The following is a 23,733-nucleotide window of genomic DNA, read 5'->3' on the forward strand; positions in this document are numbered from 1 at the left end:
ACCTGCCAACCTTGGTTTTTATATTCCCTCAGCCTGATTCAGATCAGAGGCAAAGCTTTCCCTCAGTCAACAGCCCTGATTTAGGGAGGATCGTTGCTCTCTTTGTGGTTTCCCCTCTAAAGCTGATTTCTGAGGATTTAGGTCAAGGCCTTGCCACTTAAAATGATGGTCCCCGGTCCAGCAGCATCAGCATCAATTAGGAGCTTGAAAGAGAAACAGAACCTTCTGGCCACTCCAGACTTGCTGAATGAGCATTTTATCCAGATCACCAGGTGATTCATATGCACTATGAAGTTCAAGAAGCATGGAACAGGGGACATCTAAAGGCCTTATAGCTGTACAGTTCTACGCTGCTATGAGAGATATGTCCAGTTACCGTTTACCCTTGGCTCGACTGTTTGCTCTGTGGGCTTGGGCAATTACTTGACCTCTTTGTGCCTTTGTTTCATCTGTAATATGGCATTTGCTTCAAAGCATTGTTTTGTAACATGCCCAGAACAGTACTTAGCACACAGGAGGCACTCTAAGAGTTAGCTGTCTTAATACTGAATAAGCTTTCATGAATGCTTTTAGAGTCCCAATTTTAGGTCAGGCAGGAGGAAGAACAGATCTGACAATGGGCAATGGAATCACTTCCCTGGAGCACGGGTTTGAGAAGCTTCTGCGTCTCCAAGTGGGAGATCAGGAATTTTAGGCCTGGAAGTTCTATTGAGTGGCCTGCAAAGGCCCCCATCTTTTTAAGACCTTGGGACACAGAATTGATGTGCCTTCTCCCAGCAATACCTACTGCTGTGGGCTCAGTGGCAGGGCTGCCTGGGAGTGAGATCCTGGCTCTCACCAGGCCGTGCCAGGCCAGACTGCACTGGGGTGCTGGCTGCCTGGAGGGCTGCAGGAAGAAGACTGTGAAATTGGTGTTAAAAGCCCATGAAGACAGGCAGGAATGAAAACAGCATGAACGTTGTGGAAAATGAACGAGCATTTCTTATTAATGGACAGAGTGTCGGAGAAGGTCTATGGCCTGGTCTCATGGCACTCACATGTTGGTTGTATCAAATTGCTCATATTTTCTCCAAGCCCGTTTTGCTCTCCTATCCCTAGATAGGGGATATGGCGGGGTGGGATGGAGGGGGCTGTGCTCTCTCGCTAGCTTGGAGCCTCAGGTCACATTCTGCGCACACGTCCCTCCAGGGCCTCCAGTTCAGCCAACACCTCCTTGGGCAGATCCTGATTGACCTGCTCTGTCAGGTAGCTCCGAATGTCACGAACCTCTTGTTCCCAGAAGTCCTTGGGGAGCGAGAATAGCTGGGTGGTGTCTATGGCTCCTAGGCCCTTGAGATCCAAGGCGCCTTCCTTTGGCACCAGCCCGATGGGCGTCTCTCGGGCACTGTCCTCTCCCTCTAGCCGCCGGCAGATCCAGTCCAGCACCCGAGCATTCTCTCCAAAGCCTGGCCACAGGAAGCGGCCCGCCTCATCCCGCCGGAACCAGTTGACGTGGAAGATGCGGGGCAGCCGGGCCCCCTTGCGCTCCTCCATGCTCAGCCAGTGTTCTAGGTAGCGCCCGAAGTTGTAGCCAAAAAAGGGCCGCATGGCAAAGGGGTCGTGCATGATGACCTTCCCTGGGGAGGGAAGCAAGAAGGGTCAAGACTCTTCCTTTTTTTTTTTTAAAAAAAAAAAGATTTTATTTATTTGACTGACAGAAATCACAAGTAGGCAGAGAGCGGAAGGGAAGCAGGCTCCCCGCTGAGCAGAGAGCCTGATAGGGGGCTTGATCCCAGGACACTGGAATCATGACCTGAGCTGAAGGCAGAGGCTTTAACCCACTGAGCCACCCAGGCACCCCAGGACTCTTCCTCCTTACTGGAGAAGACAAAAGGCACCCTGCCACCGGCTGGAGGGAGTGGTTAAACTTTGGTGGTTCTGGAATCTTCCTCAGAATAGGGTGAAGAGAAGAGATTGGGACAAGAGACACATGGGGAGGGCAGGCAGGAGGAAGGCCTGCCTCAGGAAGGGAGAGGAGCAGTGATGTGGGTACACAGGAGAGGGGCACAGGGAGGGCACTGACCTTTGTGTTCAGCTGCGGCAGTGGACTCCGAGCGCATGGCACTGCCCACAAACACGCCATGGCGCCAGCTGAAGGCCTCATATACCAGGGGTACTCCTAGAACACAAGTGACCAGGGTCACAGGCAACTTTTCTCTTTGGACCCTCACTCCATCCCCTCTGGTGATCTTGACTCCTGGTCTCATTCTCCTAGGACTTCTGCTTTCCCATTTTCAAATCCCATTCTTCCCCCTAATTTTGAATTCTCCAGGAAGAGCTCTAGAGACAGAGAGCCACAGCTGGCAATCCAGGTTAAAGCCTTTTTTTTTTTTTTTTAAGATTTTATTTCTTTATTTGACAGATCACAAGTTGGCAGAGAGGCAGGCAGAGAGAGGAGGAAGCAGGCTCCCTGATAAGCCAAGAGCCCTGATGTGGGGCTCCATCCCAGGACCCTGGGATCATGACCTGAGCCGAAGGCACAGGCTTTAACCCACTGAGCCACCCAGGTGCCCCCAGGCTGAGGCTCCTAAGTACAAGAGGGAAGTGGGCCCTGAGAGAGCCAAGCCCTTTACTGAGAAGGCATGCTTACCTTTGGGTCTGCGGCCTCCAAAGATGATGGCATCAATGGGGACACCCTCAGGGGCCTCCCAGGCTGGGTCCATGATGGGGCACTGGCGAGCCGGGGCACAAAAGCGAGAGTTGGGATGGGCACAGGGCTCCTTGTCCCCTGGCAGGGAAAAGACAACTACTGTCACTTCCAAGGATTTATCCCCTCCCTCTGCACGCTTTTGCATGCACTCTTGCAAAATTTGTTTGCGTCATCAATGCCCTGCAACCTTGGGTGGTGAGAAGCAGGGAGAAGGGAGCCAGGACATCTTCCCCAAAAGATCAGGTTATTTATCAATAACAGTGCTGAAGCCAAGCTATGTGAGAAAGAATGGGTAAGGAATTGGGGTTTACCAAGATCCCACTGTCTATGCCAAGCTATAGCTACTTGGCACTGACCAGCGCTCAAGAGAATGGGCTTAGATGTTGGCAAAAGGTTAGAACAGAAAATTTATCCCAGAAATGATTTCTTTATTTTTGGGATTATTATTTTAAGAAACACTCAAACACACCTAAAGGAAAAAAATGAGACTATCCAATCGGTATTTCAGACAACTGACTTTCCATCAGCAAATAAGGGAAGATAGGATCTTCTCAGGAATTCAAAATGTAAACAGGAACTGATCTGGAAGCTAGCAGAATGCTGGTGATTTCCCTGGATCAGTGCAGACCCAGATGGAGTGACAGGGCTGGAAGTCAGACATAACCTGGGCAGGCCTAACCTGAGGGGCGCAGGTCATCTGGCCTGTCAGTTACCCTGGAGAAGGGTTGGGAACAAGTCAGTGGCCCGTGTATAAGGCACCACCATGGGACCCTGAAGGGACATGGTGTCCTCTCTGCTGGAGGGTGCTGGTCAAGGGAGTTTTCAAGCCATTCTCCCCACCCCCGCCACTGTGTCCCTTTCCCCACCCCCAGTTCCAGTGTGTAGGAGCCTCTTACACTTCCATGACCCCCAATTCAGGTCCCTGGGGCAGGGTATTATTCCAGGAATTGCAGCTGGGCACAACACACCCTAGTTATATGCCTGAAGCTAGAGATGATGAAAGGGTTGGGAAATGAGCCTGAGGGGAAGTAGGAACATTTCTTGGGTTTCTTAGTTGGCTGGGGAGGCCACGGTGGACTCAATGATGGTGGAGGAGAAAGTGAGGGGTGATTAGATAAGGAGGGAGGCACGCTCAGCCAGTCCGGGAAAACATGAATGCTGGCTTAGCGACAACAAGCATGCCGTCCCCAGGATGCCCCTCTTTGCTACCAACCCTAGATCTCAGGGCTTTCCGACTGAAGAAGGTCCAGAGTGCAGGGGTGGGGGAGGAACAGAGCTGCCAAGCGCCAGGGGCAATGACAGGCTTGAGAAATAGCTTTTAGAAGACGCTAAAGAGCGGGTCTGATTTTGCCTGGAGGGCTGATGGGGGTGTGTGTGTTAGGAGGACTGGGAAGGGTGAGGCTAACAACACTGACCTTTATTATTATTTTTTAACAAGATTTATTTATTATTTTAGAGGGGAGCAGAGGGGGAGGGAGAGAGAATATCTCAAGCAGACTCCCCGAGCAGGGAGCCAACAGGGGTGTCATCTCACAACTCCAAGATCATGACCTGAGCTGAAATCAAGAGTCACTTAACTGGCTGAGCCACCTGAAAATCAAGGCCACTTAACTGACTGAGCCACCCAGGAGCCCCAACACTGACCCTTAGACAATGATTATTATACAGGGGATGGTGGAAGCCAAGTGGCAGGGGGAGGGGCAGGCTCCCTCCTTCTTAACGGGTCAAACTTTATGGACTGTGCTTTGAGCCCAATTCCTTGTGAAAAACTTTTAAAACAGTCCTCACCTTTTCTTTAAAAAAAAACCAAAAAACAAAAAACCCAGCTTATTTTTATGGAATATTTGCTATGTATTTGGCACTGCGCTAAAGCCTTTGCATGTACTAATCAGCCCTCCAGCAGCCTTATGAGATAGCTACTTTGGGAACCACCTCTATGTAACTGTGGAGGGCAAGCAACTGAGTCAGACCCAAAGCCTGCACTTGGCGAACTTGGGACTTGACCTCAGATCTTGCTTGGGGCTGGAAACTGGGACTATTCATAACTTCCTGTGCCTCTCAGAGGTCCTGGAGGATGGCTGCAGGTTGTGGAGAAGGCTTTTATATCCTCAAGGTAATGAGCCTGGGGAGGCTCCCCCACCCCACATACCGGGTTTCCAGGGTCTGCCCAGCCAGGAGGTCACGGTGACACCAGGTGGAAGAGGCTGGTCAATGCCCTCCCAGTACACTCCACCATCGCTGGTCTCAGCCACATTGGTGAAAAGAGTGTTACTCTGGATTGTGGCCATGGCATTGGGATTGGTGGTGGCAGAGGTGCCAGGGGCCACCCCAAAGAAGCCATTCTCAGGGTTGATGGCCCGGAGTCGACCTGTTAGAAGTGACAGAAAAGGGCCAACCGGGAAGAGGTGAGAGGTGCAGCCATGGAAGATTCTATTCTGCTCCTCCTCCCCGTATCTAATGGGGAAGGATTTTTTTTGTCTCTAGGGTGGCTAGACTGCTAGGAGATACAGGGCAGGTCCCCCAGGAGCAGTGGAGGGGAGACTCCTATAGTCTAGTAAAAGCCAGAACCGAGAGTATGATGCCAAGGGCCTCTCACCATCACTGTCAAATCTCATCCAGGCGATGTCATCCCCCACACACTCCACCTTCCAGCCCGGCAGCGCTGGCCGCATCATGGCCAGGTTAGTCTTGCCGCAGGCACTGGGGAAGGCGGCCGCCACGTAGCGCTTCTTCCCCGTGGGGCTGGTGATACCCAGGATCTGTGTGTTGAGGAGAGAGGGAACAAGGAAGAAGTCACCAAAGGTCAGTTATGATCTGCACAGAAAGGACAGTTACGGATTAACAGGGAGGACAAATGTTTATTCACGAAACAGGTGCCAACGCCTCGCCACAGGGCTAGGGTGGTGGCAAGTCAGAGCTTCAGTCACTGGGGCAGAGTCCCTGCCCACCGCTTGGCAACTGGCAGTGGGGAGGTGAGGCCAGGCCCCGCCCTCACCCTGCTCCCCAAGGCTGCTGGGATCCTCACCAGGCCCTCACCAGCATATGCTCTGCCAGCCAGCCCTCATCCCGGGCCAGCCGAGAGGCGATGCGGAGGGCAAAGCACTTCTTGCCCAGCAAGGAGTTGCCGCCATAGCCGCTGCCGAAGGAGACGATCTCCCGCTGGTCAGGCACATGGCCAATCAGGGTCTTCTCTGGGTTGCATGGCCACTGGCTCACCGGCTCCCCTGGGGACAATGGGGTCATGGGCTGACTATTGGCAGGGGCATCAGGAACTGGGGTATTAGGGGCTGGAAGGATCAGGGCTGGCAGGAGAGACACTTAGGAGTAGTGGTGGTGCCAATGAGTGGCTAAGGCTCCCCACCTCCTAACAGCCATTGGCTCCCATGTCCCTGTTCTGGGACAAATGACTTTTCTCAATCTTGTGCAAACTGCTCTGCCAATATAGCATTGCCCCCAGCCCAGACTGCTGCCCTGGGTTTTGGGACTTAGGTGTTTCACTAATGAGGATGGGTAGAATTTGGGGTTCCCTCTGAGGGCAAGCAGGTCTATGTTCTCCCCTAGGCACAGCAGGCGCTTACCTTGTCCAGTCAGGGGTTGGCCCACAGAGTGCAGACACTTGACAAAGTCACCATCTCCCAGGGCCCGAAGCACAGGTGTCCCCAGCCGGGTCATAATACGCATGCTCGCTACCACGTAGGCTGAGTCAGTAAGCTGCACTCCGATGCGGGACAGTGGGGAGCCCACAGGACCCATGCTGAACGGAAGCACATACATGGTCCGGCCTGTGGAGGAAAAGGCCACCTGGATGAGGGGTTCTAACCTGCTCATACTTTCGGCGTCCCTGGTTCTGTGTCCCTGCCCCGGTTACCCTGCATGCAGCCCGGAAACCTCTCATCCACAGCTTGCTGGAACTCAGCTGGGGACATCCAGTTGCCTAGTTGCCCACGGGCCCCACCAGCGGGGAGGGGCACTGTGTCCCGTTGAGAAGGAGTTACAATCACCGTCTTGCTCTCTACTCGTGCCACATCCTTGGGGTCCGTGCGGGCCAGCCAGCTGGGGGAGAAGGGGTTATCAGGAAGATGTGGCCAGGCGATCTCCCTCATCCCCAGACCCAAACTTTCCGGTCCAACTTTGACTCTAGGTCTCCTGTGGGCCTGATTTCTTCCCATCGTCTGCACCTCAGTGGCCTCCTTCAGATTTTGTCCCATCTAAGGGGCTAGTTCCCTTGGCCTAGCCTTCTAAAGGCTCTTGGCAAAAACTCTCTAAACTTGGGAAAGGAAAGAAAAAAGGCAAAGGTTTTTACTTATATAAGCTTCTCTCCTTAACATAAAAATATAGATCAGTCCCATTAATTCCTGATTCTGTTTACCCCAAAGGTCCCATTCTTGCTCCTTCCATTGGGATGGTCTCGTTAAATTTGATTTTTGTCTTGCTAAATCCACAGAGACCCAGTTCAAGCAGCTATCCCCGTCTCATGGTTATGGGGCTCAGGGCATACCAGTTGTTGTACTTGGGGAGCTTTCGGATGAGTCCCTGCTTTTCTAGGAGCGCCAGTGTGGCAGTGTTCTCAGCCTCGGTGCCGTCACAGATGTGGATGCTGTCTGGTTGGCAGAGGCGGGCACTGCGCTCCACAAAGTCTCGTACCCCAGCAGGCAGCTGGCCCAGATCTCCACTGAGTACTCGCAAGGTCTGCATGCTGCGCCATGAGGACCAGCCCCAGGGGCTCAGCCCAGGCCAGCTAAGCCTGTAAGACGAGGAACAGATAGGGAATGAGCGGGGTGTTCTCCTGGCAGATGGGCAAGTCAAGGGGACGGGAAACTTGGGGGCTGCCAGGGAGTGCGCTAGAGTGGGTCTGGGCGCAGACCAGAAGTGCAGGTTGGAATAGGTGTGTGGGATGGGTTCGGTCCACGTATCTCGTGGCCTTCACGAGTCTCGGTGAGGGACAGGTGTTGGCCAGTGAGCATACAGGCACATGCTGGCCTATGTGGGGTTTATGCGGAGGCATGTTGATGTTACTGCAGGCTAAGCCCATACCCATGTATAATTGTGTCTGATTTATGCTGGAAATGACGAGGTGCTCTGTGGCCCAGGGTCGATAAGCTGTGCCCTGCTGACAGCTTCATGTGTCTGGTATTTGAAGCTCTCATCCTGTTCTTCCCCTTCTCAAGCATAGTTTTCATAGGTTAAAAAAAAAGCAGCTGTTTTTCTTTTTTTTCTTCCAATGTGTATGCTGTAAGACTGTGAAAGCCTCAGCAAAGGACCCAGTCTTTGAGATGGGACGGTCCCAGGTTTCTAGATTAGGACTCTTACACAGAGAGTGGGTAACTGGATACTGGGATTCCAGGCATCAGAGCCAGGGCTGCCCACCTGGGCCAACAAGGGTTTCGTAAGATGTTGCCATTAGGTAGGTATCTTTGAACTGGGTTGAAGGCTGATTGTTGCAGAATGTCACTGGCAGGGGTTCATGCCCATTGCCGGGAGGGCAGGGTCCCTGTTGTCTGTCCCTTCAAACTCCTGGGAGAGGGAAAGCAGGGTCGCTCTGATTGGCCTGGACCCAGGGTGGAGTGACCCAGAGAGAGCAAAGGCCAAGAGGGGGAAGTTGCCCTCCTCCTATGCCAGGGCCTTGCCCACCAAAACTGCTCCACACTTCAGACTGCATGCCACTGTCCCTCCCCCTAGAGGTCACATGCCAAGAGAGCTTTGGGTGTTAGCAGTAGCTGGGGAACATCAGACTGCGAAAAGCTTGAACTCAGAGGCTGTAAGCACAGGGAAAGGAGAACCCTCAGACCACGGAGGTGGGAGCTGGAGCCTGGCTTCCAAAAGAGAAAGAGGGATGGACACCCAGTGTGGCCACAGGGGCAGAGGAAGAGGACTCCTGAACATTAATTTGAAAGGCACCCAGTCTTGGGGAGAGCTTCTCCCCCGAGGGGGCCTGGTTCAGGAAGTCCCTGGTGATGCTCCCCCACTCCCGTCCAGTCCCCTAAATGGGACCTTCTCCTTTTCCTCTGCTCCAGAGACCACCCTCAGGGCTGGCAAAGTGGAACCAGCTGTGGGAGAGATATGGGGTCAGCTCAGACTTTGTGACAAATCCTGAGAAGGGAGGCTACAGAAGAAAGACAGGAAGCTGTGGAAAAGAAGGGCCTAGGGACTCCGATCCTGGACAGGGCCTGAAGCCAGCCACATCAGAATTGAAGGCAACTTGTTCACCTTTTCCACCCTGATTCCCTCCTTCCCCTAGCCCCAGGTCCCGGGCTACACCGGGCTTCCCTCCAGGTTCCAGTTTTCCGGAGGCCGGAAAATAAAGGTTTACCTTCTACCTTCTTTGGGGAGCTCTGAGCTCAATCCCCCAGGAGTTCATGCACCCTTGACCCCGGGGCCCTACCGCTTCCGAACGCAACTGAGGCACAAGGGTTACATCTGCAAGGGAAAGGAAGAGACGAGGAGACAGGGCTCTGCGGGGGCGAGCGAGGAAGGGGAGGAAGTTCTGAGAGTGGCAGGTCGAGATCGCGCGGTCAGAGACCAGCAAAGCAGGGAGGGGGAGGAGGTGACGGAAGCGGAGAGACCCAGAACGGCAGAGGCCGCCCCAGATCTCCCGCGAGACGCCGGGCCGAGAGGCCAGGGTTCGAGAAACATTCGCCCCCGGCCCGCCGCCTCCTCCACTAGGAAAGCGGGCGGAGGCGGGCGGGCAGGAGAGCGCCCCTGGCAGTCCCGGGGGGCGAGCGCGGCGGAAGGTGCGGGTCGGCCCCGGGCTGGGGCTCACTCACCGCAGGCCGGGGCGATATACAGCGGCCATGGCACCTGGGCGGGGGCTGCAGGGTGGCCAAGAGAACCGAGCAGAGCCGGGGAGATACGGAAGGCGGGGAAGAAGGGAGCGCAGCGAGTGGGAGCGAAGGCTGGCCGGGAGGCGCTTAAAAAGGAGGCGGGCGGGAGGGTGCGGGGGCGGAACCTAGCAGGGCCGGGGCGACCCTCTCTCCGCCTTGCCATTCGGCAGGCTCCGCGTGTCCCCGGGCTCCAGGCCCCAGGCCCGCCCAGGCACCGCCCCACGCCCCGCATCCTAGTCCCTAAACCCGTTTCTCCCATTGGGCAGCTGGGTCCCCTCGGCTCCCCGCCTCCGCGAGGCATCTCCCCCCTCCCTCCCGCCCCGCCCGGTCCCCTGCACATGATGTAACTTTGAGGACTCTTGCTCCTGAGAGATAGGGAGTGGGAGGCACTGGGGTGTCAAACAAGCCAGAAACGAGGGGCGAGGCCAGGGCAGGGGCCCGTGGAGACTGGAAGTCCAGAAACCGGGGGTTGGACATTGTCTTTTCCCTTTTCCTGGGGACTGACCACTCTGAGACCCAGACTTTTTTGTTTTCCAGGGCCCCAGGGCTAAGGTTCCCTTGGTCCCCAACTCCCACATCCCTGTTACTTCTGCTCCTGATGAGGACTCTCTTCTGCCTCCCTATGAAATGGTGGTGCCTGTCCACCACCAGAGTCTTTCCTTTGGGCCTCTTCCCTCGCTGTTCTTGCCACATTACCCTGGAGAACTAACTTGTCCCACCCAACCACCACGTAAAAGTCCTCAGATAATTTCTCAAGTTATATCTCCATCCAGATATCTCTCTGCAACTTGAGACCACCGGGTGTCATCCCAAACGCCATAGGGCCTCCAACTCAAACATGTCTATGGCAGGCACCTGCCCAGCATTGACACACCTTTCTGGTAGTGGCACCCTGACATTCCTTTGGGGAACTACCTCCACAGTCCATGTGATCAGATGGGTCTCCTGTGGGTAGGCTCTCAGTTCAGCCAATTTGTACGTCCCTCACTTTGGCCACAATGATTGGGAATGTTCAGGATGGACATGAGGTCCCTCTTGGGGGCTTTTTGTGTAAACTTTCAAAATGGGCTCTCTTTCTGCTGGGGTTGCTGAACTGGTAGGGTATAAACCCAGAGCTGCTAGGTGTCAGCTTGGCACTGCAAAGCAGGAACCAGCCCTAGATGGAAGCCAGCCTGGAGGAAACAGAGCAGAGGGATGGAGAGCTACAGTTCCCTGATTTCGGTTATAAGAGTCAACAAATTTCTTCTCTTGATCAAGCTAATTGTCAGTGGATTTCTGCCATTTGCAACAGAAACGATGCTGATTCTCAGGTTTCTCAGAGTCCTGTGCTAGGACAAATTGGGACAAGGAGAGCTGGCCTCCAGCCTTGGGCTTGCTGTTGGCTATCTCTTCACCCAGCCCCCATCCTGGACTCAACCTCATGGGTATATATTTGGGATTCTTTCCTCCAGTCCCTCTATCCAAGCTTTGTCCACACCTACTCCACTTTGAACAGCTGCCTCTTTCGCCACCTTTTAGGCCTAAAGGTGTGCATGCTGGAGGCAGTATGGATCTACCGAAGGTCATCATCTCTTCCATAATCCTGTGCCTGCTCTCATGGTTCTCCATCTCAGTGAAAGGCACCAGCCTCTAAGCAGTTGCCCCAGAGGAACCTGAATAAGTCTAGGCTATTCCTGGCTTCTCTTCCCTAGTCAGACACCAGGAACTTTGGATTTGTACTTTCTAATCAGCTCTCAGATCTGTCTATTGCCACGGCCACTGCCTTAGTTCAGGGCTTACCTCTCACCTGGCTTTGGGTGATATCTTCCAAGACGCTTCTTGGACTCCCACCTCTCCAAATGCCATCCCCTCTCCCTTCCGGCAAGCTACCCTCTGAACTCTACACATAAGTTCACTTTGATGAGTTAAGAGAGAGATGGAGAATGTTTATTGTGTGGACACTAGGCAGGGCTCTGCACCAGGAGCTTTATGAATCATTTTATGCAGTTTCACAACCATCCTATTTTATGTATGTGGACACTGAGGTCCAGAGAGGTTGTCATCTTCCCAGTGTCACATAGCTGCTCAGCAGGAGAAATGGAATCTGAATCCAAGTCTTTCTGACTCTCATTACCAGGTTTTTTTCCCCCCTTCTAATCCTATACTGTCCCCTTGATATATAATTTTTTTAAAAAGGTCATATCACTTTCAGGCTTAAAATCCCTTTGAGGCTTTCTACAATGTGGTAACTGATGTCCTTTGTGATTGGGCTCCTATTTATCCAACATTTTCACTGTGACCTTCCTACTTGCCACCCGCTCTCCCACGTACTCAACGGCAGTTTCCAGAGCACTTCTGCCAACCCCTTCTGCCCTTCAGATTTATTTAGTTTTATTTTTTTTAAAGATTTTATTTATTTATTTGACAGGCAGAGATCCCAAGTAGGCAGAGAGGCACGCAGAGAGAGAGAGAGAGAGGAGGAAGCAGTCTTCCCGCCAAGCAGACAGCCCAATATGGGGCTTGATCCCAGCACCCTGGGATCATGACCTGAGCTGAAGGCAGAGGCTTTAACCCACTGAGCCACCTAGGCAGCCTTGCCCTTCAGATTTAAATTAAACATCCCCTCTTAAGTGAAGTCAGTTTAACTCTTAGAATTAACTTCTATCTCATCTGTGTTGGTTTTATACTGTATACATACCTCCGTTTTTTAACTTCTCACATTTTACTAGAGTTACTTTTATTTCTCTATAATCCTCACATTCCTGAATCCTTCTCCCTCATGGTGTCCTTCCTTAACTTTAGGGGCTCCCATGAGTGTTTCCTTGTAGTGTTGATTCTCTTTATTTGCTACACTTTCATACCAGACCTGGCCCTATGGTCTACCAGCTGGCCCAGGGTTGGAGACGCACCACCACCAGGGGGCAGGGTGTGACCAGCCTTGCCAGGGCCTGCATTTTCTCCTTCCCGGGGCCCTCTGGGTCTGGCTTTGGACATCCTACAGACCCCCTACATGTGTGTGGTGTGCCACCTAGATCATTCTCATAGGATCCAAGTGGTCATTGTCCCAGCTTTGGAGTGTTGGCTGCTAATGGCTCACAGCTGAATACTTCCCTGAGAAATACATGTGACTGGAAGGAGCAGTCTCACCAAATATAATAGCCCTCTCCTGGGGCAGTGTGTATCCAATGACCGGTACAGGGCCTAGTCCCCTTTCCTTAGTTATCTCAAAGCATTTCTGATTTCTGCCTTTTCTGATGTCCAGCCCTGTTTTTCTCTCTGCTCGCTCTTTCTTTCTTTCTTTCTTTCTTTCTTTGAGTTTGTTTATTTGACAGATAGAGATCAGAAGTAGGCAGAAAGATAGGCAGAGAGAGAGAGAGGAGAAGTAAGCCCACCACCGAGCAGAAAGCCCGATGCGGGGCTCAATCCCAGGATCCCGAGACCATGACCTGAGCAGAAGGCAGTTGCTCAACCCACTGAGCCACCCAGGTGCCCCTCTCTCAGCTTTTAGAAAGCACCTTACTCCACCCCCTCAGGGGACCACCTGTATACAAGCTTCCATCTCAGAGTTTGTTTCCTGCTTCAGATATCTGCTAAACTCCACTTGGATATTGCATTAGACCCCAATCTGACTCTGATTCCATTTTGCCCTCCTCCACATTAGATCCAAAGCGATCTTTACAAACACAGTCCGATTGCATCACAGTCCGATTGCATCACAGTCCTGCCAGAATTTCTTGAGTAGCTTCTCCCTGCTCTTAGAATAAAGCCCAAATCCTAAACTTGGACTACAAGGCCCTGCTGGATCTAGCCCCTGCTGATATCTCCACCCTAAACTACCACCATTCTTCACATGTCCTCGGTTTCTACTCTCTGGCTACGTTGGTCTTTTTACTTGTTCGTTTTGTACACGTGTCTCTTTCTTGCCAAGAGCCCTTGCATATATTGTTCTGGCAGCTTGGGATCCCCCTTTCTCCACACCCCCAGACACAGTCACTTCTTGCTCACCTGACCAGTCTCAGTTTAATGTGACTTCATTAAACAAGCTGTCCCTGTGATGCCACCCCCCCGCCACCAATTAGATTATGTCTTCATGAGAAAAAATCTTCTAGTGCCTGCCCTTCTCCTTCACAGGACTCACCTCACTTATAATGGTTTCTTTTCATGTAGGCTCCTCCCTAACATACGTGGGGCAAGAGTACAAATAGGGGCACCTCGATGGCTCTGTTGGAAGAGCGGACAACTCTTGCTTGGGGTCGTGAGTTTGAGCCCCCTGTGAGGTGCAGAGATTATTTAAATAAATAAATATGTATAAAAATAAATAATATATAAAAATAAAGAAAGAAATAAAGAATGCAAATACAGGCTCACAAATCTTGTGTTTAAATTTTTTTTTTAAAGATTTTATTTATTTATTTGAGAGAGAGAGTGAGCAGAAGAGTGAGGGAGAGAGAACCTGAGGCAGACTCCACACTGAGTGCAGAGTCTGATGTGGGCTCCGTACCATAAAAGTGAAAGTGAGATCACGACCTGAGCCAAAACCAAGAAGTTGGCTGCTTAACTGACTAAGCCGGCTAGCTGCCCCCTTGGGTTTTAAACATTTAAAATGTAGAACTTGGGGCACCTAGGCGGCTCAGTCGTTAAGTGTCTGTCTTAGGCTTGGGTCATGATCCTCGGGGTCCTGGGATGTAGCCCCAGGAGCTCCCTGCTCACCGAGAAGCCTGCTTCTCCCTCTCCCACTCCCCCTACTTGTGTTCCCTCTCTCGTTGTGTCTCTTGCTGTCAAATAAATAATAAAATCTTAAAAGAAATAAAATGTAGAACTTGTGCTAAGAAACTGTTAAAATATGTTCTATTCTTTTGCCTTGATGAATATATACATAATGGTCTGGGATGTTGTTCAAATTTGAATTCAGATTTGGACTTTATTCGAGTCCTCAGGATTCTATGGTAGAATGTGGTGGTAGGGGAAGAGGAAGCGTTGGGCCACGGGCCTTTGGGCCTGCTTCTTTTCCCACTCCTGACGCCATCTTGTACTATGAGGGCTCTCATAGGCACACATGTGGATCTCTCTGTCTACACATCCCAATTCTGTCCAAGACCTCCTGCAAATAGTCACCATTGGCCAGCCTGTGGGTCTAGGGGTGAATGTATCAGTAGTGTGGTCCACTCCTGCAAAGGCCAACCCAGGTGAGAGGTCTGTATGGGCCCTAGAAGTGGGCTTGGGGAACTTTGAACAGGGAATTGCTGGGTATCTGGAGTGTGGTCCAGAAGGGGATTGGGCGTGGGTGGAGGAGGTCTGAATTCCTCACCCTGTGAGGTGGGACACAGCCAGAATGAAGTCTTCCAAAAGCACAGGGCCCAGGGCAGGGGCCACTCTTGCCTGGGCCTACGGGCAGTAAGTTGATGTTTCATCAGTGTGTACGCTCCATGAAGGGAGGGCTGGTGTCAGTCTGATTTACCGGGGTGTCCCTAATACCTAGCACGGTGCCTGGTGCTTAATAAACACTTATCAAATGAATATAGCAGGTAGATTTGGAAGAGGTTTGAAGATTTGGATCCATTACTGAAGATCTAGATACCAAAAGCCAGAACTTACAGGGCTTACAGGGTCTAATGGGCTCCAAAAACTGGAGGGCAGGACTGAGGAGGTAGTGATGGCATTCCGGATTACTGACTGTGTCTCCTTTCCTCCCTCTTCATCTCGTGCCCCAATTCTCCCAGCCCTTCACCTGCCTGGCCTTCCTCCCCCAATTGTCCAACATGCCTCTGTTTACATCTTTCTCCTTTTTTGTCCTTTGGCCGCTGTGTCTCCTCTGTGGCCTGACCACCTATCTGCGTGTTCCTCTCTATTTCTTTCTAGCTCTTAGTCTCCGGTCTGAACTTTCCTCTGACCCTTCCTTCTACCGGCATTGCTTTTCTGGTCTCTTGCTCCTAGCACCCCCTCTTGTTACCACTTATTCCCTTCTTGGTCCTCTCCAGAAGACTTTCTCTCTCTTTTAGGTTGCCACAGCCCTTTGCCTGCCTCTTCCATGGGCCTGCATCCCTCCAACTCCTCTAATAGAAATCCCTGGAGAACCCCCAGCTTGTTCTGCCCTCCATCCCAGGTCGAGCCCCCTCTGCTTAGCCTTCCTGCCTCCCTTCCTCTGTTTCATCATTTCTGCAGTCTGCCTCCTGTTTCCCTGTCCCCAGAAGTCCTGGAGTCAGTCATTCTCAGTGTGCATCTCCCAGGCTCTGGGTACACCCCCACCGAGAGGACCCATTAACCACCTCCTGGGGCCCCACTGGTCACCAAGGCCTCTCCTCTCTGTGCCCTTGCTCCTTCCCTCTGGCCCAGCCCTCACTGCCCGAACGGACTCCTTTCCCTAGTCAGTGGCACCTGGTCTGAGCCCTGAGCGGCTCAGTTTGCCTGAGCTTGTTTAGTCTGACTCTTTTAGCCCGTTAGCAGCTTAGTAACCACCCCCGCTTGAGCCCTCCAGTAAACAAGAAGATCAGCACAGATCTGACAGCTGCTCGGGGGCAAATGTCTGGCCAGGCCAGGCAGGGAGAAAGGGGCTACATTCAACACTTCCTATTCTTTCTTCAACTCAGGAAGTTCTGGGCTCTTTTTCCTGGCTATGTGCCTCAAAGCCACATTCTGTGGACGTGTGTTCAATTCCCTGTCTCCATGATCTCCATTCCCATCTGTGGCCTTGTTCCCAAGCCTTGGTTCTGCAAAAAGAGGTGGATCCAGGCAATTACACTGAGAAACCTTACTACTTAAATCCTGACAATGGTCTCTAAGGTTCTCTGCTCCTTGAAATGCAGGACCAATGTGGGAAGAGAGTGATGTCATCTGATCTAGGTCTGAGCATGGTAAGAGAGACCATAGGTGTGCACGCAAACGCGTGCGCGTGAACACACACACACACACACACACACACACACACACACAGGGAAAGCTGCGTTAACTGTAGGTATTCTGTAGACCAGTGGTTCTCAAACTTCAGTGTTCATCAAAGTCCCCCAAGGGCTTATTAAAACACAGATTTTGGGGGGTTCCATGTCCAGAATTTCTGATTCAGTGGGTTTGAGGTAAGCTCAGAGAATATGCATTTTTAGCAAGTTCCCAGATGCTGCTGCTGATTGGGGGAACCACACTTTGAAAACTACTGTTCTCATCTGAATCCACCAGCTGGGACCAGGTTAATTTTTATAACTGATGATCCTCGGGGCTGATGGACACCCATGTCTCTCTCTGACTTGGGACAGGGGGCCTGTTAACCCCATGGGAACATTTGGGTATCCTCAGCGGGTAGGGAATATCCCTTAACTCCAGGGTTCTATTCTAGCCCACACCTTGTTTTAAACAGCTTCAGACAGGTTTAAACACCTCCTTAGCTAATTCCTAGTATCCCTGTTCCAACTTCTACTCAGGGATGAGAGCTCTAAGAGGTGTTAGGGGATTAGGCTGAAAATGTAGGTCACCCCCCAGCCATCTGGGAACCAGGATGGTGAAAGAGGAAGAGACAGGGACAGAGATACACGCAGGGAAAAGGGGAGAGGAAGCGGAGGGCGTGTGAGGGCAGTTGCAGAAGTGTCTCGGATGGATTGGTGGTGATTAGATTCCTGTGTCCCGAGGTGGCCCGGAAGGAAGGAACAGAGATCCCCACTCTCCCTTCTGCTGCTCCTTCTCCTGAGCTGGGCTGCTTGTCCTGGGACTGGGTCATCAAGAGTGGGAGAGGCTGAGGATTGGGTGGCCAAGTCCTGGACGTTCACTGAGGGGACCGTTGCCTATCTTTCTGATATGATAACTCTGAGGGACTTGGGACCTCACAGTGGGAGTGAGGCAGGGGACAGAAGTGTGAGGATTCCTGAACACAGGAAATAGACTCAGTTGGCTAGGTGAGAGTGGGTTCAGGACTGCCTGGACTCCTGAAAACACTGCCAAGGTGCTGTAGAGTGTTGGAGGGTGAGGGCACCGGGATCTTCCCTGGGCCTCTTTTCCAGTCCCAGGCTCTCAGTCGCTGAGGGCTGAGGGTGGTGTTCACAGGGGGGTGGCTGGCCAGGCCAAAGCACTCTCAGTACCGGGGAACTGAGCGTCTATGAGACCGATCAGCAGGAAAGAGCTTTGTTGGGGAAGATGCCTCCTTCCTTCCTTGAGAACAGGCTTACTTGTCCTCTCCCCTCTTCTCATTCCCCCCAACACCCAAGGCCAATAAGATATGCAAATGATCCCCTTACCTTATTGGCTGGAGGCCTGAGGACCCCAGATGACCTCAAAGGGCTGGCCCTTTAAGAGCGTCCCCGTGGACTTGGTGCCCACAGCGCCTTGTTCTGAGCACGGAGGCACCAGACCCCACTCAATGGGGTCTCCAGTCTCTGGGGAAGCTGTGCCTGCCTGACACTGACACTTACATCATTTCTACCATCCCCCAAGTGAGTATATTCAGGGCCTACCTTCATGCCAGGCCTCTCACCTACAACCTCCTCCTCCGTCCCCTGCTGTCTGCTCTCTGTTGTCCATCTTCAAGAATCCTCACACTTCTGTCCCCTGACCCACTTCCACCCTGACTGGCTTCGTGTCCCTCACTGCTATCACAGCAGGCTGATAACTAACCCTCCTCACTTATCTCTTCATTCAGTTTTCTCTGGACAGTGTTTCACCGTCTCCTCCCTGCTGGGGATCATTCCTTCAATCTGTGTCTTTGTTTCTACTGCCCCTGTCCTGTCAAGGGTGAGGGGCTCGAGAGAGAAGGCAAAGACCCTTCCCTGGGACAGGAAGAGAGAAGTGCTTGTCCTTCCTTCCACCTCTCTGGGCAGAGCCTGAGCGTCTGAGCTGTCATTAAAAAGGGGGCTATCTAGGCTTGGGGTGTCAAGATGGAGCCAAATGTCAAGCCCCAGGGATTAGCACTCCCTACCTTGCCCCTTTGGGGGCTGGCAGTGGGGCTGTTGGTACTGGGAGCTGGGCTCCAGCTTGGGAATTCCAGGCTGGGAGGGATCTCTGAGGTCACCTAGCCTGATGTTCCTCAGGTGAGTACACACTCTGTTGTTGATAACAGGGAAGAGAGAGCTCCTTGCTGACATAAGTTTGGGACACTCTGGGTTGAGGTTGAACAGATGGTTTACTGAAGGATTTCTCAGATTAATATGCTGCTATGCTTTGTGAACCTGTAGAATATGGGGATGAGAGGCAGCATTTCTCAAAATTATCTGAGCATCAACTTCTTGGGTATTTTTCAGACTTAGGGTTTCCCAGAACACTCTGGGAAATGGGAAAGTCTAACTGCCTTTATTGAATGAAACAGGAAATGGGGGTCAGAATGGGGGAGGTGATCTGTCCAAGTTTGCACAACATAGCAGGTTCTGAATAGAAGGAGGAAACCAATTTTGGTTGGCTCCCTTTGGAGATATTGGCTTGGGGAAAGACGGTCACCACCCAGTCCTGATCTTTCTAGAACCGATTCTAGGACCTTTCTTTTCTCTTTGGAACATCTCATGCTCCTATAAAAGGGATTAATTGATTGATTAACCCATAGAACAGGTGTGCGCTGAGGCCCTTCTGTGTGCAAGGCATCGACTTAGGGTGTTTTGAGAGGTATAACAATGCATTATCTCTACATTAAAATTCACAGCATACACGCCTTCCCGTTGTCCAAAAATAGACACATGCTCTGTCACAGTTAATTAAGCAAAATTTTTTGATTGCTTGGAAATAGAATGATGTCTCTTGAGATGACAGACCCTCTCAGTATGCCCCAGCACTAGAGTTGGAAGTACTGCCATGTTCCTCTTGTTCTTCATAGCTTGCGGAAGCACCAGTGGGGCGAGGGGCCATGCTGTATGTCCTCTTCCTCATTCATGCCTCTAAGCTGCCTGCCCCCAGTCAGGACCCCCTGCCACCTGAAAAGTTGTTCCAGCCCAGAGGTGACTCTTTAAGGAACAGCGTTGCACCATCACCCAGGATTTTCCAGAACTCTGGCTCTCCAGGGCACTTGGGCCTTGGGAGAAGCACATTCCAGTGAAGGAGGCTGGCAGGCAGGCTCCAGCTCTCCTCTGTTTTTGCAGGTGCACCCCTCCCAGTCCAGCCTCAGGATGGCACTGCCTCCCAGCCCCCTGGCTATGGAATATGTCAATGACTTTGACTTGATGAAGTTTGAGGTAAAGCGGGAACCCTCTGAGGGGCGATCTGGCCCCCCAACAGCCTCACTGGGCTCCACACCCTACAGCTCAGTGCCTCCTTCACCCACCTTCAGTGAGCCAGGCATGGTGGGGCCTACGGAGGGCCCGAGGCCAGGCCTGGAGGAGCTGTACTGGCTGGCCACGTTGCAGCAGCAGCTGGGAGCTGGGGAGGCACTGGGGCTGAGTCCTGAGGAGGCCCTGGAGCTGCTGCAGGGTCAAGGTCCAGTCCCTATGGAGGGGACCCACAGCTACTACCCAGGGAGCCCGGAGGAGACAGGGGCCCAACATGCCCAGGTGAGTGATCAGTGTGTTGGTCTGAGGGGTGGCAGGGTGAGGGAGAACAGACCAAGAAGGGAAGAATTCCTGGACAGAGTTATGGATTGGGGAAGAGACAGAGGCAGGAGAATGGAAGGGCCCTTGAAAGAAAATCAGGTAGAGAAAACTACCTTCTGCCCCCTCCCCTTTTTCCAAATGGAGAGAAATGAGTAGTTCCAACCAGGAGGAAGAGGGAGAAGGTAGAAGAGTACCAAAAGGGGATGGCTGAGAATTAATGGGGAGCAGTTCTTTACGGGGAGGTAAATATACTCCCATCTGTGGAAACCAGGGAAAGAATTGTGTGTGGAACGGAGTTCAGACTGTGGGAACGGGAATGAGGTTGGCCTTTTCAAACATCGTGCTTCCCCAGCCCCCAATCTTCTCAGGAAGGATTGGGACTCATCCTATTAATTATAGACACAGATGGGGGTGTTGAGGGCTTTAGGATGTAATCCAAATCCTTTAAGGGTCACAGGGTTGCGGACTTCAGGACAGGGGAGAGAGGTGCATTGGCAGGCGGGGTCCGCCTCGGCGCCTGTCCACTGGACACTAAAAAGTGCCTGGAACATAACGCTAAGCACAGCGCAGGAATGGCGCGGGCTCCAGACCTGCAACTGGCTCGCCCGACCGTGGGAGGCGGGGCCTGCGGCGCGGGGCAGACACAAAGGGGCGCGCGTTCCCCAGGGAGGAGGGGCTTGTCGGGACCTGGGGCGGGGTCTGGACTGCCGGGTGGATTTGGTGGGCGGGCGAGCATCCGGTAAGGCGGGGGCGGAAGGCGGAGCTTCCCGGGGGCGGGGCAGTCCCACCGGCGACTCTTGGTTGGAGCTGGGCGGGGCCCCGCGCTGACCGGCTCCCCGCCCGCTCCCTCTGCAGCTGGCGGAACGGTTTTCGGACGCGGCGCTGGTGTCGATGTCTGTGCGGGAGCTCAACCGGCAGCTGCGGGGCTGCGGGCGCGACGAGGCCCTGCGGCTGAAGCAGAGGCGCCGCACGCTGAAGAACCGCGGTTACGCGCAGGCCTGTCGTTCCAAGCGGCTGCAGCAGCGGCGCGGGCTAGAGGCCGAGCGCGCCCGCCTGGCAGCCCAGCTGGACGCGCTGCGGGCCGAGGTGGCCCGCCTGGCCAGGGAGCGTGACCTCTACAAGGCTCGCTGTGACCGGCTGACCTCGAGCGGCCCTGGGGCCGGGGACCACGCCCATTTCTTCCTCTGAGCCGCTAGGGGCCTCGGAGTGGTGTCGTAGGAGGGTGGGGGGCACCACCCAGGAGGCCACTGTACCGTTCACTAGATGGTTACTGAGCGCCTTCTGGCGCCAGACACTCCGTGGTGTGACTATACATAAATATCCCCGAACTTCCTGGCCCCTCAGGGCATGCTCCGAGGTTAGATGCTGGTCATTTTCTGGGAGAGAAGTCTAATCACGCAGGCAGCCCAGAGCACCCTCCACCTCCCGTTCCACCCCACGTGACCAGGACGCTGCGATCTGGAGGAGCCAGTGCCGGCCACTGTTTGTGAGGGGGAGGGTGGGGAGGCGTGTTTGATAGCTGGGTAACAGTGAATGGGAGGCGAGGGAGTGCTGTGACTCCCCCTCAGTTTAGATTTTAATTCAAGGTTTTCAACCTGTAGTGCATTAAGGTGGTAATTAGCAATGAAGCCATGTTTTCATTCCGAGGCTTGTAACTCCCCATTTTAGGACGACTGCATTTTCAAGATTTCAGTTACCAACAGCAAGACAGTCTAGGAACTCTATCCAAGAAGCTTTCCTCCTACCCAGCCTGGTGGCCTCCAGGGCCCAGAGCAGCAAACGCCTGAGGAACTTTGGGAGTGCTTGGTGTGGGCTGGGAGAGACCTCTGGGCAGGAGTCTGGGGACCTGGGTGCCAGTCCCAGCTCTGCCATGGGATACCTCTGTCACCTTGAGAAAACCACTTGCTTCCCTGGTTTTTGTTACCTCCCAATCCTGGGTTGGATGACTTCTAACACCTTTACAGTTTTGGTATCTCCTTGGTGTGGGGCCCCAAGAGTCTCCCCAAGAAGCCCCCAGGACAACCTCACCAAAGGGACTTCCTGTCCTGCTCCTGCTTCCTGATTGCAGCTTGGTCAGTGGAGGAGCCCACACACCGGTCCTCCATTGCTCCCTCCAGGCTGCCTTGGCCTCCAGACCTGTGTAAAGTACCCTTGCTACCTCCTGCCTTGCTGAGGGCTGAGGTGAGATTTTACTCAGTATGACAAGATGCTGAAAGAATGAGGTTTTTGTGAATTAAACTTGAAGTTCAGGCAGAACTTTATACTATTGGCTAAATGTTCTTACCATTTAAGAAGTGTTCATTCTTTAGCCTTGCTCCTCGTGTGTGTGTGTGTGTGTGTGTGTGTGTGTGTTGAGCCTCAGTTCTGGAGGCCCAATGAAAATGGGGTAGAAGGGTGCGGATTGGGCCAGATGGAGCCTCCTCCTCCTACCAACACTGCACAGAAGCCCAGGAGCATCAGTGACTGGGCCAGGCCTGCCTATGGCTATCCTGAGGTCCCATAGTTGCCATGGTTACCCAGCCCTCTGGTTCATCTGCCTACAGAGAGAGTAGGTGGGGGGGGGGCGGGGGAGCGCTCTGGGCAGAGCAGAGGCATTGAACTGGGAGCAGCTACCTCACCAGCCACTGACATAGGTCCCCTAAGGGACATAATAAATAGGAAGAAGCAGTTGAGGGTGGGGAAGAGGCTCCCATATGTCTCTCTTCCTTTCTGCCCCCTCTATCCACCCCCTCCCCAGCTGTCTTTTCTCATCACAGTTCTTGTTCCCTCCTCCCCCTCCTCCAGCCCAGCTCGTCCCTCTTCCACTCAGGAGCCTGCAATATCTCCTCCATCTCCCCCAGGATTTCTCTTTCTTTCTCTTTCTCTCTCCTTTTCCAACACTGGCCACTGGCCACCCTCTCTGGCTCTGGCTTCTCTCTCCTGAGTGGTTCACAACACCTTTGTCTTCTCCTTCTTCATTTCCTTCCACACATATCATTGAAGGGAGAGCCTAGGGCAGAGAGGGTCCCTCCAGGATTCGTTGTTTCTTCCCTCGCTCAGGATATCACCTGTGTTCTCACCCTCTGGAGCATCAGTCCAGACCCAAAACTGCTCTTGCACACCTTCCTTAACTGGCTGAGGGCTTGCACAGCACACACATAGGCAGAGAAGCCATCAGCAGGCACCCACCCACGTGAGTACACAATCAGCCCACGTATCCATACACCTGGGGCTCAAGATGAGGCTCACACAGAAGTTGCACACCCGTGATTAAGAGTGTGGGCACTTCAGTCAGATGGGTCTGGGCTCAATTCCAGGCTCACCAGTTCTTTGCTGATGGGTGGATGAAACCTCCCTTGATTTGAAGAAAAATGGGGAAAGCGATGCTAACTACCGAGTGAGCGTGAATGCACTTAAAGCACGTTGCACAAAGTTTCACAAATGCCAAACAATAATGTTCACTGCTGTTAATGTTATTAAGGGTACACAGCCTGGCTTTCTGAAACACGAAGGCCACACTTGTGGAGAGGTAGGGATAATGCATGAACACACACGCACATTTACACACCCAGGAAAACCAAGCTACACAGACCTCAGATGCCCCCTCTGTGTTCATAATCCACTCACAGACCTGCTGCCCTCCTTCTGTCCCCCCAACACCCCTGCTTGGCCCGCCCCACAGCTGTGTGGGGGCTGGAGTGAAGCTCCTGGGGGACTCAGCTGGGCTTCTCTAGAGACAGCTGTAAGAGGGGATCAACCTGCCCCCTTGACAACC

General features: G+C 53.0%; 2 protein-coding genes across 3 annotated transcripts; one reads left to right on the top strand and one right to left on the bottom strand.

Moving 5' to 3' along the window:
- Positions 1–958: 958 nt before the first annotated feature.
- PCK2 (phosphoenolpyruvate carboxykinase 2, mitochondrial) lies at positions 959–9,726 on the bottom strand. Of its 2 annotated transcripts, none has more exons than XM_082734568.1 (10): positions 9,000–9,726; positions 7,188–7,433; positions 6,558–6,742; positions 6,268–6,471; positions 5,726–5,913; positions 5,286–5,448; positions 4,839–5,057; positions 2,630–2,767; positions 2,063–2,158; positions 959–1,616 (listed from the first exon to the last, which is right to left on the bottom strand). In XM_082734568.1, exons 2-10 carry the CDS (start codon positions 7,382–7,384, stop codon positions 1,162–1,164), a joined length of 1,845 nt encoding a protein of 614 aa, XP_082590694.1. In that variant the 5' UTR covers positions 7,385–7,433; positions 9,000–9,726; the 3' UTR covers positions 959–1,161. The 2 variants fall into 2 exon arrangements, with proteins under 2 accessions (XP_082590694.1, XP_082590693.1); XM_082734567.1 differs by having other exon boundaries at positions 9,454–9,608.
- A 9,815-nt stretch (positions 9,727–19,541) lies between these two features.
- NRL (neural retina leucine zipper) lies at positions 19,542–22,167 on the top strand. Its single transcript, XM_082736266.1, has 2 exons — positions 19,542–19,940; positions 20,835–22,167. Exons 1-2 carry the CDS (start codon positions 19,560–19,562, stop codon positions 21,165–21,167), a joined length of 714 nt encoding a protein of 237 aa, XP_082592392.1. The 5' UTR covers positions 19,542–19,559; the 3' UTR covers positions 21,168–22,167.
- Positions 22,168–23,733: the final 1,566 nt, after the last annotated feature.

This window comes from Mustela nivalis (genome assembly GCF_964662115.1).
Source record: "Mustela nivalis genome assembly, chromosome: 6".
Lineage (NCBI taxonomy): Eukaryota > Metazoa > Chordata > Mammalia > Carnivora > Mustelidae > Mustela > Mustela nivalis.